Source organism: Botrytis porri, assembly GCF_014898465.1.
Source record: "Botrytis porri strain MUCL 3234 chromosome Unknown BPOR_012, whole genome shotgun sequence".
Taxonomy (NCBI): Eukaryota; Fungi; Ascomycota; class Leotiomycetes; order Helotiales; family Sclerotiniaceae; genus Botrytis; species Botrytis porri.
Window position 1 is genome coordinate 272,543 of NW_024066086.1, and position 18,674 is coordinate 291,216.

At 41.4% G+C, this 18,674-nt stretch overlaps 6 protein-coding genes across 6 annotated transcripts; 3 read left to right on the forward strand and 3 right to left on the reverse strand.

Annotated features, from left to right (window-relative positions):
• Positions 1–218: 218 nt before the first annotated feature.
• EAF01_008655 (uncharacterized protein) lies at positions 219–2,168 on the reverse strand. Its single transcript, XM_038916911.1, has 4 exons — positions 2,043–2,168; positions 595–1,987; positions 371–544; positions 219–321 (listed from the first exon to the last, which is right to left on the reverse strand). Exons 1-4 carry the CDS (start codon positions 2,099–2,101, stop codon positions 304–306), a joined length of 1,644 nt encoding a protein of 547 aa, XP_038767305.1. The 5' UTR covers positions 2,102–2,168; the 3' UTR covers positions 219–303.
• Positions 2,169–2,316: 148 nt separating this feature from the next.
• On the forward strand, positions 2,317–4,048 carry EAF01_008656 (uncharacterized protein). The gene is made up of 3 exons (XM_038916912.1): positions 2,317–2,464; positions 2,566–3,003; positions 3,081–4,048. Exons 2-3 carry the CDS (start codon positions 2,743–2,745, stop codon positions 3,708–3,710), a joined length of 891 nt encoding a protein of 296 aa, XP_038767306.1. The 5' UTR covers positions 2,317–2,464; positions 2,566–2,742; the 3' UTR covers positions 3,711–4,048.
• Positions 4,049–4,748: 700 nt separating this feature from the next.
• Positions 4,749–6,390, reverse strand: EAF01_008657 (uncharacterized protein; the record flags this gene model as incomplete). Its single annotated transcript, XM_038916913.1, has 2 exons — positions 4,749–5,174; positions 5,227–6,390. The coding sequence occupies 2 exons, from the start codon at positions 6,388–6,390 to the stop codon at positions 4,749–4,751; spliced, it is 1,590 nt and encodes a 529-aa protein (XP_038767307.1).
• A 749-nt stretch (positions 6,391–7,139) lies between these two features.
• Positions 7,140–10,725, forward strand: EAF01_008658 (uncharacterized protein; the record flags this gene model as incomplete). The annotated part of the gene is made up of 3 exons (XM_038916914.1): positions 7,140–8,693; positions 8,743–10,371; positions 10,434–10,725. The coding sequence occupies 3 exons, from the start codon at positions 7,140–7,142 to the stop codon at positions 10,533–10,535; spliced, it is 3,285 nt and encodes a 1,094-aa protein (XP_038767308.1). The 3' UTR covers positions 10,536–10,725.
• A 5,015-nt stretch (positions 10,726–15,740) lies between these two features.
• EAF01_008659 (uncharacterized protein) lies at positions 15,741–16,244 on the forward strand (the record flags this gene model as incomplete). Its single annotated transcript, XM_038916915.1, has 1 exon — positions 15,741–16,244. One exon carries the CDS (start codon positions 15,741–15,743, stop codon positions 16,242–16,244), a length of 504 nt encoding a protein of 167 aa, XP_038767309.1.
• A 1,584-nt stretch (positions 16,245–17,828) lies between these two features.
• EAF01_008660 (uncharacterized protein) lies at positions 17,829–18,063 on the reverse strand (the record flags this gene model as incomplete). The annotated part of the gene is made up of 2 exons (XM_038916916.1): positions 17,829–17,898; positions 17,927–18,063. The coding sequence occupies 2 exons, from the start codon at positions 18,061–18,063 to the stop codon at positions 17,829–17,831; spliced, it is 207 nt and encodes a 68-aa protein (XP_038767310.1).
• Positions 18,064–18,674: the final 611 nt, after the last annotated feature.

Genomic DNA, 18,674 nt, shown 5'->3' on the forward strand with positions numbered 1-18,674 from the left:
CAAATCAGACGACTGGGATGTCTAATCGCAGGGGCGGTTCATTCGTTTGCCAATTCTTTTGACGTATCTCTAAGCCAGAGAGAAAATTGAGATGCAATTCTACTTCATGTTATAGCGCTCGAAGCTTTGGTTAGCATTAAAGTGAATTGGTACTGCATAATAGGGCTGGGCGGCACGGAATTCAAAAGCTTAAAAGAGAAAATCATGGACAAATTAGAAGATTCGTTGGACATCGTAAATTGTCTTTCATAATTCATGACGACTTGGTATTTTACATTCGCACGCGCTTTTAATGCATTATATCTAATCTTCATCCCAGTTCTATCACAATCAGTAAGGGTCATCGTCAATGGAACAATTGTGAACTTACAGGATTTGGTCCTGGAGGCTTTGGTCCACCAGCTTGTCTAGCAACAATAATCTGATCAACAGAGAGCACAGTTCTTGCGGCCTCGGTAGCAAGCTTGATAGCCCAACTCTTTGAAATCATAAGATCTAAAATACCCTCTTGCTTTGCATCAAGAGTTCCGGTATCATCCTCATTCTATTGAAAAATTAGTGTAAGTGTAGCAAAATAGAACCAACGGGGCTTACCTCAATATCAACACCGGTATTCCAGTTGTCGTGCTTGTGGTGAGCAGTATAAAGTCTGCTTAGCGTCTCTGTGGCATCAAGACCAGCACTTTCTGCAATGGTTCTTGGAATAACTTCGAAAGCCTCACCAAACTTGCGAATGGAGTATTGAGCCAAACCAGGAGTCTTGTCACCAAAAGCTTGTATCCTCTCAACCAATTGAATCTCTGTAGCTCCGGCACCTGGTACGAGTCTTGGATCTCTCGTGATAGCCTTAACGACGTTGACCCCATCATCAACAGCACGCTCGACATCATCAAGATGATTCATTGTTGCTCCTCGAAGGACTAAAGTGGCAGTTTTTGTGGTTTCGTTTTCTTGTCTGAAAACTGTGACTCTATCTCCACCAATCTCGAGGGTCTCCACAATATCAACACTTCCCATCTCATCAGGCATTGGTGCTCCAAGTCGAGCTAGTGGAGTAGCACCGACAACTCTACATAATCTCCTGAGTTCGAATTTGCTGAGAATGCGGATGACCAAAATACCAAAGCGGTTAAGGTAATGCATAGCAAGTTCACCTACGGTAGAACCAGCAACGACGACTCGTAGACCGGAATCGTAAAGCTCCTTAATGGCAGTCTCCAACTGGTTCTCTTCTCCCTTTGTGAAATCTAACATCTCCTTGGCGTTATGTAATAAAACGGTACCCTTGGTTTCTGTTTGACTGATGTCGATTGGGCATGAGAATACACCAACCTTTGCCCTGGAGGCTTTCTTGACTGATCCATCTGGTTCACGGCCGAAAACCATACCCTTGACAACCCTACTCTGTTCTAAGCTTCCTCCCATAATCTTGACGACTCGGATGTTATCGACGTTGAAGTTGATTGGGTTCTTTGGGAGAACGGCCAAAACAGCTTCGGCGACCATGTTTGCTAAGAAATCCTCGTTGCCGTTTTGTTTGCTTGCAATAACAGTTCGAATAGCTTTGCTGAGTTCGGCCTGCGATCGCATATCCTCTACTTTGTCTACTACCAAGTTCTCTAACTCTTCTAAAGCAAACTTCTGTGCTCGCTCGTAACCTATAACTATATCACTAGCTTTTAAACCCATTCTTAACAGGTCCTCAGCTTTCTTTAAGAGTTCTCCTGCAAGAACAATGACTAAGTTTGTAGCATCTCCCATCTCGGCTTCTTGTTGCTGACTGGCCATGACGATAAGCTTTGCTGCGGGGTGGACAACATCGAGTTCTCGAAGGATAGTTGCGGCATCTGATGTGAGGATCATCTTTTGCAGATGGTTAATGACAATCTTGTTTCGTCCATAAGGTCCCAAAGAAGTTTGAACTGTTGAGGCAATAGTCCGGCATGCATCGATGTTACGAATAACTGCTCCATCTTCAGAATCATAGCTTTGGAGGGGGTTAGCTGTTGTATTTTGTATGGAATTCAGGGAGAAACTCTTACTTTTGGTAACCTTGTTTGAAAAGATTAGAGTTTGGGGCATTTGGGATATTGAGAGACATCTTAAAATGTGTTCCGTAGAAAGATGTTTTGCGTTGATATTATCCTTTCCTTCCTGCTCAGGGAAAAAAGTCGCGTCTATCTGCCTTTTTTGGTGGAGGAAGCGTGGATCTTGGCCTTATTTAGTAAGGCATCAATAGTTTTCGATGTATGCCCAGGAGCTGTCATGCCATAGTTTACCCGACTTGAATAGCTTCATAGACCAAAGAACGAGATGCGATGTGAAGCTTAAATTTGAGACAACCAACGCGAATACTACAAAACCGTACAGATATTTTTATCATACAAAACTCATCAGAACAATCATCAAATCCGCGCAAAAGCTTAGGAGAAAATTCAACACATTCAATTTATCAGCTTCAATAGTACGTACGTTATATTAATCCATTCACAAGGCTTCATAGCTATTCAAAGGACCCCAAATCCAGGCAGTGGAACGAATCTAGTGCTAATACCAACGTTCAAGATTGCGCTCCACAACCAAGTTTGTCTCCTTCAACCACGTTTTAATCAGATCAATCGCCTTTACCATATCAATTCGGGAACTTCAGGTGTCGCATTACTGTGAAGCTCAGGATAGTGGTTGATCCCCTTCGAAGCATAACTTCGACGTGATCTGTTGGACAACCACCATACAATCAAAATGGCGTCCAATGGGATATCCAAAAACCCACCAACACTTCCCCCATCGGTCGAAGAATCATACAAACGCAAATGTATTCAACTCAAGACTCGAATGAATGAAGTCGAAGAAGCCAATGATGCCGCACGCCTCAGGTTGGCACGAATGCGTCGAGCAATTAACAAGATGCGTTTGGAGCGAGCCTTTTTGTTGGAACAGATGTCGAAACGGACAAGTACAAATGTGGAAGATTCAGAGGGTTCCCCAAGTCCACCCCCAACGGTAGGTTTATCAATATCTCTTCTTGCGCGCCCCCTTCCGTGTGATTGCAGACAGACGTCTAACATAGAAATTCGTAGCCTCAAGAAAAGCCATTGCGCACAAAGCGTGGTCATCGCAAACCCTCTTTCCTGAATACCCTCGGCGACCCAACCGTTCCTCTGCCCAACAGCTTAAACGCCAATCTCGCCGTCTCACCTTCTTCCTCCTCCTTCTCTCATACACATCTCGATATGCCGAGTAATCCTAGCCAAGGAACATTTAATAGCTTCAATACCTCCCTTGCCCATCCACAACCAATATCTCCCCGCCGCGCACTCTCTAATTCTACTCCTATGGGCGGTCGAACACCGCACTCAGCCTCCCATTCCCCGTCTATTCCCCCTTCTGGACCACCCAAAACTCCTGCATCAGGCTTCGAATTATACTGCCAGGAATTACGTGGGCCCATGATGGTACAGCATAGACGTGGTATCAAAGAAGGAAACCTCGACATCGACCATCTTTTGGCAACCGGATGGAGAGAAGCCGATGCTGCAACCACAGAACGCTACGAGAATTTGTTCAAAGCAATGCAAAATGCAAAGAAACTTGAAAACAGCACCCCGTTAGATGAAGATGTAGAAATGGGAGACAGCGGTCGCGAAGAAACACCCAATGGCAACGGAGCCAATGGAGCTGGTGGCTTCACATCCGTGAACAGAGGCTAGATACAACCTACGGAGTTTACTTGGCAGTCGAGGAATGGAATGGATCGGGATCAATACGATATGCGAATGGGACAATGGAAGGACGAAAATATTCGAAACTTGGCGTTAGGGGGCGTGAAGATGGATCAAGCTGCTTGCTTGCTTGCAACATTAGAATTACTTTTTTGATTTCCCCGAGATGGAATCTTTCGTGCAGATTTCTATCTGCGTTTGTATTCGGTAGTCCACTTCTTTTGGTGTAATATTATATTCACACGATCTTACTATTTCTTGACTCTGCAGAAATGCCCCTTTGATATACCCGAGAATAGACCAGAAAGTGTTCAGCTCAGCAAACATGTATAAGCTTTCAAAGAGGTATCAAAACGATACTCTTATTACTTAGGCATCCTTCTTGAAGAATGCAGTAGACCACCAATCAACATCTCTCACTTCACATTACACTTCACATCACGCCATAACACACAAAATGTATTCAGTCGACTCTTTCCATTCTTACAACTCACCCTATCTACATATACAAGTCCCCTTCAAAGCTATCCTTTCTCGCGAAACACAACTTCCCCATCTATCCAAATATCAAAACGCCCGTTTCCCTCCACGCCATGCATGCACGCACACAGTCCTTCAAGTACTATGTGATATAATTATTATGTACAAGCTTGTAAGTGCTACCCCAACGAAACGAATAGGAAGAAAGAAAAAATGACGCCTGCGTTCCCCTATGATCAGATCTCGTGTACAAATTGTTCGGATGCCATTCCAATGGTAAAAGAAATCGGAATGATGGGCGGTGATTATGTTAATATTCCAGTAGGATGTTGTGTGGTGATTGGGTATGCCATGACAATTTTCTCTGCTATCTTTCTAGCTTGAAATGTTGGTTGAATGGTAGCTGCATTGTAATCCGACAGTGGAGGATTCTGGGGAATCAAATGCTCTTCAACATAGAAGCAATCTTGAGCATTTGAATAATTCAAACACCGAATCAGATCTCTTCATAGCGTAGTTGAGAAGGCGAGTACGTAGTTCTGTGGATTATTCGCCAACTGACAAATCGACGACAATATTAAGAACTGCAACTAGAATTTCCACAGCAATCAGAACGATGACAACCCATTCTAGCTTCTCTCCATGTCTGTGACTGAGTTGATCCTTAAGAACTGCCAACAAGTCCGCGATGACATCCAGTCTCTCATTCAGCAGCTTCACTCTCTGATCCATTTCTAGGTAACTTCTCACAGCTTGGTATATTGGTTCCAATTGCGGTTCTGACCAAAATAGTTCTGGCGTATCTAGAATTGAACCATTGAGATGGATGTTAATGCGGAGGATGAAGAGCTCGCCAATTTGCATATTGATTCTTTTTCGTGGGAGATCAATAGCTCCTGTCAGCGCGATTTGGGTAGGAATGTCTTTGTTCTCGTCGATGGTGCTGTCTACTAAAGATTCAAAAAGTGAGGTCTGAATTAGATAGTTAGTACACTAACAAATGTCGGGTTCAAAGACGACATACCTTGACACTTTGCGCCAAGCCGTGAGAAATTGCTAGTTTGGTCATGTAATTCCTCTTGTCCTTCAAGGTGATAAAATCGTTGTAAATCCTAGCTTGATACTCTACGGTGTAATAGAAGTTGAAAGACTCCATTTCCACATCAGCAGCTGCAAATTTGCCGCTCTCGAACCTGGCTATGTCCTTCAGGAATCGCTGCTCATCCTCTTTAGACATACCCCATATTACCACAACTCCGTAGCCAAATAAGAATACTTCGGGTGTATGAATTCGAGTATCAAAGTCGGGATTGCTTTCTGATATGAGAGCCTCGGTCTCGTTCTCTATTTGCCGCTCCATGATATCTGGGAGAATATTGTTAGCGGGAGAGTGGTCGCCATTACTAATAGCGACATCACCGCCATTGGTATGCAGGTCTATGAGGTCTTCTCGACGTTGTTTATTGTTGTCTTCCACCTCAATGACACTATCCGAATGTCGTCGCTCCGTCATTTTTACCGGCGCACTATGTACTTCCATGTCCCGATCCGAAGGTGTCTTTCCATGGTCTTTGCCGTATCTAAATGGTGTGTATATACATTCATCAAACAATTTTGGGTTTGCTCCCTTCGTCTTCTTGCCCCGACCATTTAGGAAGCGCATCACATTTTCCAGTTGGTATTTGTTAGCAGTACAGTATGCAGTCACTCGAGGCAATCGAGCGCGATCGGCCTTCCCCAGCCTTGCAGCATCTCTGCGCGCGGTCGGATCTTTGATTCGTGTAAATTGAGAATAAACGTCTCGTCCGCTCTCTTCGTCGGGTCCATCTGCGCCAACCTCCAAATCTGGAAGATATTTAAGCTTCTGTGTGATCTTACTAGCTCTTTGGGGGCCTATCTTTGATGCTGAGTGCATTGGCACTTGAGGGGATCCATGACTGTTTCGACGTCGAAGTTTGCTATTGAGAGAAGGTGGTGATGGGGCTATTGTTTTAGGCGATTGTGTATATTCATTGGATTCAGTTGTCCTAAGTGCTTGTGAAGGTTCATTCAAGCCAATTGTCCTAATAGTTGGATTGTCATTGAAGGTAACGTTCCTTGGGGCTTTCTTAGAGGTATTTGTAGGACTGAGAGCTTGTTGGTCGAGAAGAGGTGTATGCTCTGAGGGGCTGGCACCGGTGAAAGCCATAGGAACGTCAGTCGGGTGTATTAATTCTATCTCTATCGACAAGAAGTTGAACAGAAGGGTTTCCAGGTAGAAAGTTATATGTGCAAAGAATCGATTGATGTATTAATGTACCTAGTAGTCATTCAAAATTTACATCTCTTTAAATGACGTTTATTTTCTATTAAAGGAATCAACATTTGGGCAAGCTTTCATCAACAAATCGTGAGATCCGTGCGGGAGCGTTAAACCTTATCCGGAACAGCCAGCATATTCAGAATCAATAACTTATACCGGATTCTAACATCAACGGTATGGTTTATCACTACCGGGACATTTTGACTCGGTACTACATGCAATCGATATTCACTTTGCATTCGAAGACGACGAGCTCATTTTGTCATTATGGGAATCCACCCTCGAAGCGACGGTTTCAACCACCATGGGCCTCTCTTGAACACTCCCTCTTCAAGAGGTACCTAAGCTTTTACAAGTGGCATACGTCAGGGAGGTGATCGCGTATGTCTAAGGTATTGTATCGAGATTCGGGTGAGAAGCATGGCAGCAATCATCACGGGTTTCTAGGTCCATCATGTGAGTGATAAGATCATGAGTATTTTGTCCCATTGGTAGCTTTTATCCCTATCGCTGAGGCTGTGTTTCAACTTGCATATCTCAGCCCCAGACAGTATTACCAGCCCATTTGAGTCCTTGAGATTTCACAGATTCCTATAACTTCAAACCTCAAGTGTATTCATTCTGAAATAATCACTATGTCTGGAGCTGAATTTATCGCTGTTCTTGGAATTGCTTCCAATGTCTTAGCAGTTGTGGATGCTTGCACTAAGATACAAAATCGTATTCAATCATATCGCCAAAACACTGCTTTTCGCGATTTATCCCTCCAGTTGCCTTTACTTATCTCAGCCATCGAGTCTTTGAGATCTCCTCAATATCGTGTTCTTCTAGATTCTTCAACCGAAAAGGCATTGGTTCGTGTCCTGGAGGGATGCCTTCGTCAGTTGCAAGCTCTGGAGGGCTTGATCAAAGACTTGACACCTAGTGACACAGCATCTAAACTCCAGAAGACTTGGAGAGGGATCAGAAGTTTTGGCAAAGATACTAAAGTGCGGGAGATAGTCGGTATCCTGGCAGAATATAAGTCGACTATCGCATTCCACCTTTCTACCGTACATGTTCACATCACCACCAAATATGAAGCATCATTGCCTGAAAGAAAATCGTACTTTGATGTTCCTCAGTCGAGGGTTTCACATTTTGTCGGCCGAAAAGATGTTTTGAAAAGAATTCAAACAGCATTAGAAGCTAGCCATAATCACCCTTCAATTGTCGTTCTTACTGGTGTGGGAGGTCAAGGGAAAACTCAAATTGCTCTAGAATATAGTCACCAACACATGAAATTCTATAAAGGTGTGTTTTGGATTGATGCGTCGTCGCAAAAGTCCGCGTCTCGCGGATTCGAGAGAATTTTGAAGACAATCGACAATTCTGCAGTTCTTGTTGGTGGCGAGGAAAGCAAGTCAGTTGTGAAAAATATCTTGGGTGATTGGAAGGAACCATGGCTATTGGTCTTCGATAATTACGACGATCCAAAATCTTTCGGTGATTTGCCATCCTATTTTCCAAACGCCACTTCTACAGAAAATGCCATCATAGTGACAAGTCGTCACATCTCAAGCGGTAGACTTGGCAGTCACCTGAAGTTGGATGGACTGACCGAGGAAGAAAGCGTACAGTTATTGACATCCAAATGCACTTCTGTCTCAAATTCTGAGGATAATTTAAATCAGGGAAGAGATATAGTAAGGAAATTAGGCTACCTCCCACTTGCTATTGATCAAGCAGCAAGTTACATTTCAATCCGCCACCTTCCGCTTCATATATTCTCAGATCATTTTCAGCGGCGAAGGGAATTCATACTGAAAGATACTCCCCAGTCTTTGTGGGAATACCAGAAACGTACCTTGACCGATTCACAAGAAACTTCCGAGCATTTATCAGTTCTTACCACTTGGGAGCTGTCTTTCGACCAGATCTCTGGTAATGATGAGGAAAGAAAGTGGATTGGCGAATTTTTGGTCCAAGCTGCATATTTCAGCCCAATAAGTATCAGTGAGGCACTGTTCAGACCTCTTGAAATCACCAATGCCAAGTCTCCAGGATGGAAGTCTCTTTTCTTCACCCATGGATCTTGGGACTCTTTTAAGTTTCAAGATATCATTGTCGGCCTTGTGAATCTTTCGATTATTCAAAACATGGAGATCACGAGCGATGAGGTTCGATTTTCTTTCCATCCATTAGTAAAGGTATTTCTGTTTTAGACAGCACGCTTAGGAAAGAGCTGATGAATTTCAGGATTGGCTACAACTCAGAGAATCTGTAGAGATACGCCGGGCGTGTGTGAGCCTTGCGATCGCATTAACAGCATCTGTTATTCAGGGAACGGACACAGAACTGCTTTCTCTGCAAAAACGACAAGAGCTGCTATCACATATCGATGCCTGTATCGAGAACAAATCCTCTTTTTTGGCTGATCAGCAGAGCGTTATAGAATACGGAGGCATCGTCGAAGGATTTCAAACTACTTTTGCTACATTTTATGGACAACATGATAGAAACAACGATGCAGAGCGTCTATTCATGCATTCTCTTGACATACAAAAATCATTATTGGGAACAAACAACGTTGCGACTCTTAGTACCATGAACAACCTCGCGGCTATGTATCTCGATTCGAGAAGGTTGGAAGAAGCTCGGCCTCTACTTCATCAAGCATTAGAAATCAAGCATACCATGCTTGGTCCGCGACATCCACGGACGCTCAATACAGCCAACAACCTTGCAAATCTCCTTGTTTTACAATTTCAATTTGATGCTGCCACAGAAATGTACGAAAGAACTTTGTTAGGGTATCAAAACCTTAACGGTCCTGTCCATAAGACTGTGATAGAGTCACTTAATAATTTGGGTGAGGTTGCTATGAAAAGAGGGAACTTCTTGGAAGCGGAAAAATTGTTTCAAGAAGGATTCAAAAAATTAGAACTACTGGGCGGTGGAGGGGAGGATGGCCTAGCACTATATCTTAAGGCAAATATAGCTCTAGTCTACAAGCTTCAGCATCGATACCAAGAAGCAGAACACTGTTATCATGCAATAATCCAAAAGCGAAAAGCCCTTCTTGGGCCTAAGCACTCCTCCACATTGCAATCTATGTGCGAGCTGGGGGATGTCTACTTCGCATTGGGTCAACTGAAGCTTGCCGGCGAATGGTATATTCACGGTTGTGCTTGCAAAGAGCGCGTTATTTCAGGGACAACTTCTTACCGCAACCCCGAAGAAGAAGCCGAGAACTTGCATTTAGGGTTTGAGTTATTAGCAACTCTAAACGATAAAGGAATACCAGACAATTTGCTTCATACTGAAGTCTCTTCTATCGATCGTCGAGGACCTAGAATTTTGGATGACTCTACCAAGAGGTCGGAACCGAACATGCCAAACGATCATGGGATACACGTACCGCCAGGGAAAACTTCGTATTGCCCCGATCTAAGAATGCCAAAAACGGGCAGGACTCAAGTCCTTGCTCCATTGGATCGTGGCGGGATCCCTATCATGCAACAGGCACCATCGACTGACGCTTTTTATACATCCATTAGGCCGTCGATTCATACACAAGAACTCAAATGGAATGAAATGAAATCGCCTTCAAATAGCAGTTCGCTCTCAACGCCTGATGATCTCGTAAACAAAGCATCTTCCAATTCTACTACAGCTCCAGAATCGACTGACCATCTGGGATCAAAGGTGAATCGTACAGGAAGGGCTTTGAGAAACAAGCAGCTTGCTACAAAACGTCTCAGCTCTGTTTTCTCGGTCTTGGGAGCGCACCCGTCTCCAATAAGAAAAACAACCCCGGATATAGATCGAAGGGGAAGACCGCAAAGTCAATCCCGTACCTGGGTTGAAGAAGAGTCTCTTTTAACTGTAAGTCAATTCAACGCAGAGCATCATGGTGTAGGTCTAACGAGGTGGTTGTCGATTACTAGCTCGCAGGCCGATTGTCAAAGAAACATCAGTCTCAATTGGACACGCCAGAGATAGAAGTAACAGATCAATCTGGTCTTGGGAACTGTCAGGACCTCTCATAACTCACCGGAGATGCCACTGATAGGCGAAGCTCGAGTCTAATATCTTTGCCGTCCACGGGTCTCCAAGTCACCAATTGAGTGGCTTTCTTTTAAGAAAGCATCAGTCGCAGCGGATCGAATTCAAACAGCCTTTTATGGCAGTGGGAACCTGTGCCTGTCAGAGTGTTTGAACCTCTTCTGAAAGAGTATCATATCCACAAAAACTTACGTGAAGTTATTCCGAAGGTATATACTGGACATACGCTGCTAGTAGAGCCCTAATTCCCAGTATATCTAACAGTCCGACTTCGTAGAATAGGCATGAAAATCATCAACTTTTGAAACTATTTTCATATATTCATGTAGTTTGGCTGAGAGACCTTCATTGCTAGACTGTAATAAGATCATGCACTACCTATGTGTAGCAAGAGCAAGAGCTTATTTTATTAATGAGTTGTTATATTTTACTTTTTGGTATAAGCTAAACTTTTCACATCAAGAGTTATGCCATTCGTTTTTGTTGGTATCACCATGGGGATGGTGAAGTCAATATAGTACTATGGTTCACACTGTTGTTATATTGCTTGAGGTTCTAAAAGCTAGGGCTACGAAACGTATTACTGTAGTGTCTGAAGACGCTAGCTTCAACGCTAGCGTAGTCACATGATCACTGTCCCAACAGTTTTGTTTGACATTTTTCTTGTAGGGATTGTGGATATTGAGCTGAATATATATCTGTGCCACTGTTTGGAGGAAATTATTCACTTAAGATAGGCGTGAAAGAAGCCTCTTTCCTAAAACCTCGCGAATGCTTCAACAAGAAAAGTTCATCCAACACTAGAGCTTCTTCGTATCGAGACACAAGGTCATGTATTGATATGGTCACAAGAAGATAATCAAAGGAATCCTTTTGAATTTACTCATTCTCAGAACTTCCTTTCGCTCGAGATAAACTTGATTCGACTATACTAGCTCTTCCAGGTTGATTTGAACCTCCTGAATAACTCATGACCCCCCTGCGCTCGTTGTTACGAGCAAGGTCCTTCGTCTCATGTATGCTTCTCGAATCCCTATTCTCTCCGCTCGATCTTGCGATGCCAGTCTTCGCTCGCTGAGCCAAAGTTCAATGTCCGTATAACTCTGGCAATCGTATCTCATCCACTGAATACTTTTCTCGGTGCTTTTCATCCCATGGTAAAGTGTTACAGGACCATTTCATACGTGAAGGTGCGGCGTGGCCTTTGGCTAGATCAGGATACTTATCAAATAGCACTTCCCAGTACAGAATATCTTCCATCCTAAGAAGCGGCCGAGCTATCATATAATGGAAGATGGAGTGTCTGTGCGGCGAGTCTTATGATAAACATACAAGGAGAACACCGGGTGGCAAGGTGTTTTCTGTGAATTTTTTTGAAGTGTAGCCGGATGAAATCTGCAATTAGCAGCCAAAGCTCGAAATAACCAGAGGGTAGACGCGAAGAACCCGCTACAAAACCGGTATAGAATTAGGACGCTAGCACTTGGAATGAAGCTTCATCCACTCTGGGGAGATGGATAATTTGGCTATTGGCGACGAGTGTACAAAAATGTAGTCCAAGAATGATGGACAGTGGAGACCAACGGAAAGAATTTGGTCGACCCATAGCTATCTTGATAATTCAATGACCGAAGAGAAGCATTCTACGTAAAATTAGCAGCTAGATCTGGTAAGGGGAAGGAGATTGAATCATGAATTACTCCCAATCAAAGCAACGTGAGCCTCTTCAGTTATAGTGTCATTGTTAGATCTTTGACATTCAGCTACCCGATTGTGTATCAACTTGCAATAGTTACAAAAGCTTGTGCTGTCCCTCCCAAGAGCCATCATCCCATTAATATGCTGGGGTGGTGTATCTGTGGATGTGAGTCTTCGAGGATCAAGGTGAGAATTTCACATATGGAACGAGATCAGAGGCAAACGGAAAGAAATCGGCGATTGAAGAAAGGCTAGGCCATCTTTCGTCATCTATATAACTAAATCAACATACCGCAAGGATGGAGTTTGATAGCCATGATAAGAAGCGACTCCAATGCAGCTAGTCGTCACCTTGACATTAATGTGCTAGGGCATGAGGAAGTCTTTAAGCAAAGACCAAATAGAGGCGACCCCGTAGCAAAGCGTGGGCTGATCTGGCAAGTGTTCCACTTGCAAACAGGAGTAGGGCATTGATAGTGCCATACTAGCACATATTGTTGTCAATTGAGATAGGTATCATGAGATAAATGAAAGATAGCGTTTGAAAGAAGTTCGTGATGGTTTCGAGTCGAATTGTAGAAGTACCGGATGATGGTATATATACATGATGGGTTCGTGAATACAAACACCAAGAGGCTTTGATCAATGATAATTGTGTTGCCATTTACGTTTGAGAGGGAAAGAAGACGATTGGTTATGTTCATACAATGATATACATAACTGGTTTCCCTCAAAAAATTTAATCAACACTTTTAAAAACAACTTTATCAACCTGTAAATAATTGCTTAACGTGGTTTAATCAGTGAGTGGGTCATATTAGTGAATGAGTCATTTGAAATTACACTAAAATTAGGCCTTTTTGAATATTCTCATTTTAATAACTAATCATTGTTTTGAAAAAAGAAAAGAGTATTAAATAATAATAAAAAATTAGCTTTCTATAAATCTAGTTTCTATACAGATATTTCTATTATGTTCTAAAAAAAAGTAGAAATTATTACGATTTCCATTACAAAAAAGTTATTTTTATAATAACTACTATAATAATTCAAAATTTTAATAAACAAGTAGATTTTTATGATATTTATATAAATAATTATAAAATTTAGAAGAAAAAATTAAATTTTATAATCAAATAAAGAAAGTATACGATTATATTCAAATAAATTTCGTATAAGTTATAAGAACAAGTAATTCATATATTAATATAACTTATTCACTAATAAATCATGTTATATAAGTAATACTATATTAAATCGAATTAATTTATTAACAAATATATAAATCAATTGAAATAATTATATACTTTTCATTAATAACAAAATTAGAATTTTACTATACTTGTTGAACTATTAAATTACTAGAGAAAACATTCATTAAATCTATTAATCAATTATAGGTTTTATAAAAGAGGCTAATTATGTGCTTAGTCAGCGACTATACTAACGACTTTCAATAATACTTATTTGTTTATATATATAAATCGAAAATAGATTTATTATTAAAGAGATAAAGCTTTTAGTGTTTTTATTTCCCTAAATGAAATAGATATACGAAATCATTTAGAATATGATTTAAATAAATTTCATAGATTAGCTTTTCTGTATTTTAAACTTTGAGTTTTCATAATATATTTAATAACATATTTTAGATTTTATAAGATTTGAATATATAATTATATAATTATTAACATTTTAAATTTAAATAAACTACAAAATCAAAGTTCTAAAATATATTAATATTAAAAAGGATGAAGAGATTAATTAATATAATTTATTGTGTATTAAATAAAATATTTTAAAAGTAATCTTTTTTTTAATATTTAAATTTCAATAATTAATCAATATTTTTTAAAAAAGAAAAAAGATTTATTAATAAGAAAAAATCTTTTATAAGACTATTTAATTTTTAAATGAAAATTTCTATTATATTATATAAAAAGTAAAATTTATTATGATTTTCATTACAAAAAAACTATTTCTATAATAATTACTATATAAATTCAAATTTTCAATAAATAATTAAATTTTTATAATCTTTATATTATCAAATTTTATAGTTTTAAATTTTGAAAAAATATATTATTAAATAAAGAAAGTATATAATTATATACAAACGAATTTTATATATATTTAAAGTGGTTCATTTGATAATATAGCTCACTCGATGATAAACCACGTTATGTATATTATTATTACTCATGTTGAGATTATTGTTCTGAAACCTTTAGACAAGCACAGCTAAAATGTTTCACCCACAAACATGTAGTCAAGTCCTGATGGCTTAAATTGGATCGTGTCTTGACTTTATATAAATTTCATATCTCCATATTGACATCATTGTTCGTCGTATTGTGTTACAACGGATTAGTAACAGGCTGTAGAATCACTGACTTATAGGCTATAATGGTATTATAGGCCTCAGTGATTCAGCTGCAGTATACCGGGGGACACTAGGCACCCAAGGAAAGCCTCAGGCATGTATATAGTATTAGTTATAGAATACACTGAATCATAGGACATGGTTCCTAGGACAGTAGGGTCCTAAGAAGAATAAGCAATACAGGACACAGTAAGCAAGAGAGGTCTTGCTAGGATTAGTAAGCTCCCAAGGGATTAGCCCTAGGACAGGAAATAAGACAGGACGACAAGACTCACGGGACTAGTATCACGTGATGGACCATCCCATCAGTCCCACCGATTATTATCAATGGGATCAGTGGGATCCCACTACGCCCACTACTCTCAGTGAGTGGGATCGATGGGATCGCAGAGTGCAAAGGTCTATATAAGGGAAAGGGTTTCCTTACATGTAGAGCTTCGTGCTCAAGAACAATCATTAGTTTCATTACTATAGTTACGAGAATTGCAACCAGTTACAACCTTATTGAATTCCTACTTGAAGTCTAGTCTAAACCACCTCGAGAGATCTCTAGACACTTCCACGTGACCCTAGAGGCAGCTCCCGTAACATATTGATGGAAATATCTCTTTGTTAATCATCTCGCATGTTGTGTAATCAATCCTTCATGCTTGTAATCGCCCCCACAAGAGAGAATCACGATTATCTCATACTTGCAGTGGAACTTGGATTGATGATTAGTCGGTAGATAGCCTCGATTGGTTCAATATGAAGTGATTAGTTCGTGTTTTGATCGGTGACTAGTGGTGGACCAAAGATGGTCACTGGGTTTACTATACGAGACTCTACTAAGATTTGGGGTCGGAATGAAGTCATTTGATCCTTCTCCAAAGTATATAACAGTTGGAATGTTTGGGGTCTTGGCTATAGTTTTGCAGCTATTTGAGTCATCTGAGTTGCTGCACTTTCTTGAAGAATTCGTATTACTTTCTTGGTCTTTTCATCTCTCTTGCCATCACTCAAACTGGGTATCTACATCTACCACACCACGCACAACATTTTGAACCAGCAACTAAAGCTCGCGTATTAGACAGAAAGAAATCTAGGGTTTTCAAATCATTTATCCACCATGTCCGAATCCAAAAACAAGGTCCGCGTTGGAGTTGGAGTTTTCATCCTGCACCCCTCTTCTACCCCCTCAAACCCTCTATTCCTAATGGGCAAACGACTTGTTCCCCACGGCCACGACCAATGGGCTAACCCAGGAGGACACCTCGAATTCGGGGAAACACTTGAAGAATGTGCTGTCCGCGAAGTTCTTGAGGAAACAGGACTCGTACTTCAGAAAGAGAAGATGAAATTTCTTACCGCGACAAATAGTCTTATGGAAGCGGGGCCTAGAAGAGATGGGAAGGAAGGGTTGGAGGGGAAACACTATGTGGCTGTTTGGATGGTGGGAACTTGGGATGGAAAGGGAGAGGGGCCGAGAAATTTGGAGGGGGAGAAGAATGATGCGTGGGAGTGGGTGGGGCCGGAGGAGACTAGGAAGTGGGCGGGTGTAGAAGGTATGCTTTTCCAGCCAGTGCTGGATTTGTTGAGGGAGAGAGGCGAGGCGCTTGAGAGTCTTGTATAGGTGGCTGGATTTTCAGGCTGGGTGGTGCATTTAAACTTGGAGTTTGGGTCTTCTGTTGGAGCTGCTGGGGGTTGGTGTGATGACTCGATTTGGTATGAGAAATTTGTAGAGCGTAGTCTATTGTGTAGATATGAAGAGACGAGTACGTACATGTCTGAATTACCATTATGTTGTATTACGAATAGGAATTATACCATCACTTCAACTCGTAATCATGATTATCACCACAAGAAGGTCAAGTGTTCTTCATAGCATCAAATACGTCACAAATTTTGGACTGAGGCCCGGAACAGACTAACTCATTTGATGGCAACCAGCAATAGACGCATGTAAGATAGAAGTTCACACCTCGCCTATATTTTATAGCCTCATGATATCATGTGGTGAGCCAGGTCTAACTACTCCATGTAAAATGCAACAAGGATTTCAAGCCTGAGCCACGCACTGATAGCCAACAATATGCTATTGTAGCAAGAATCACACCAGGTTATGAAGAAACTACTTTAGGGCTTGTTCTATTCTAAGGTGGAATATGCAATCGATTCCCCCGCCACTCAACTGGTAACCAATACTTTGTGATGAATTGCAAATCAATCTTGTGGTTATCATTGAGAAGTAAAGTGGGGGTTTGCGACTACCTAGGCACACATTACCAATAAATCTAGTTGCCATTCCTAGACTAGTGGTCTTCCGAAAGAATTCCACTATGCAGGAACCTTGAAAGCGTTTCAATTCTAACGCTCACTGCATTTGTCGGAATTCGATAGACATGGTATAGCCAATGAAAAGGGCGTTAAAGCGGAGGAGGACCTCGTACTCGGAATCGAGTGTCGATATATAGAAATTGAAGCGACAAAGATGTCATTATCCTGGCTGTCAATATTTGCTTGTTGCTAAAGAGACGGAAATCTATTGGCATTCGGGGCAACAATCTATTGTAGGAAGTTATGGGAGGGGTCCAAATTCTGTCGGGTCGCCGCAGAGAGTGTGATTCGCGGAGATAATATGGGAGCGGGTAAAAATCCCCACCCTGGAATTACTACGCGGCAAATTGATAGATGGAAGAATTCGGCAAACAAGCAAAACTATGAGGGCCTTGGATACTTTCTATAAAGCCATGTGCATGAGATGTGTACGGGAATGAACAATAAATAATATACTGGGCAGATACATAGGCTCTCTAGAAGTCTAAGAATGCCACGCTTTCCTGCAAAATTTAAAATAGAACCATCAGTACAAAGCCAGCGGCAAGTTAAAGCGCAACTAACTGTACAATATGCTGGAAGAGAAGTGCATGTAGGTGATGGAACACATACGATGATTGCATAAAGCGCGTGGAGATCTTTCGTTTCTTTGGGGAAAGCCTGCATATCCAGCCGCGGCCTGCAGCTCTTTCAAGTGAAATTGATATCGCACTTTCAATACTAGCACATGCAGTTATAGAAACTCCAGTAAATCACAAGTCTTGCTTACCTCTTCGTAATTGAAGGGCCAATCAGTCAACCTTTCAACACACTTTCACTTGAATTTTTCCCCTGTCAGATTGTAGTGAAAGTTCCCGTCTATCTCTGATCGAACTGCAAGCTACTTCCAAACCCGAAGCATGAACTTCTGAGATTTCCCAGTGCTTGGTAGTCGCTCGTAACTCGCTATTCTAGACTAATCAAGATGCAAATATGCACAATGAAGTAGCGCTGTCACCTTGTGTATTTGGATAGCCTAGCCGCACTTGTGTAAGCCACGGGTTGAGCACCCGAGATTTGTTTCTCTTACACCAGATACCGGCTAGAAAACAGTCCATCTTCTTGAACCATGCCATATCGAAGACACGCTGAGTCGGGTTGGAATTGCGATTTACAGCAGAGCAACGTCCTATAAGCCGAAAATAAGGACCAATCTCGGAAAGAAATGACAAGAAGTCTATGTGGAGGCTGGAGCTTGGTACTCTCAGAAGTTTGTTGAAGGTTGGGCAATCCCTTTGGTGACAAGAGTAATCACTCGCCAACATTTTGGGACAAGGTAGTCGCATCTATTGCAGTTATCTGCCCGTAATGAACTTTCGAGAACACGCTCCAGCTAGAAAACTTATTGACTTGGCGTGTTGGTGGCGTTTACTGAGGTTGGCAATTACGGTGTGGTTTGATTGAAATTGGTTACTTCTTCAATCCAATGACTGCATAGGTCCAGGAAGCATTGCGGCACAGCTCTGGGCAATTTTGACTTGACTCACTTCAAGAATTTCCAAGAACGAGATTCTGAGGTTGCATAGGGTCGTTTTTTTTCTGGAGAGTTTACTATCAACGATGAGTGCCAATGGGTGTGAAATCGTATAACCCGGGAGAGCAAGAGTTGATGAAAAGAATGATCGCCCGTAGTCCGGTGGTGAGTTTGCAAGTTTTGATATAATCACGAAAGTCTCATTGCTGCTTA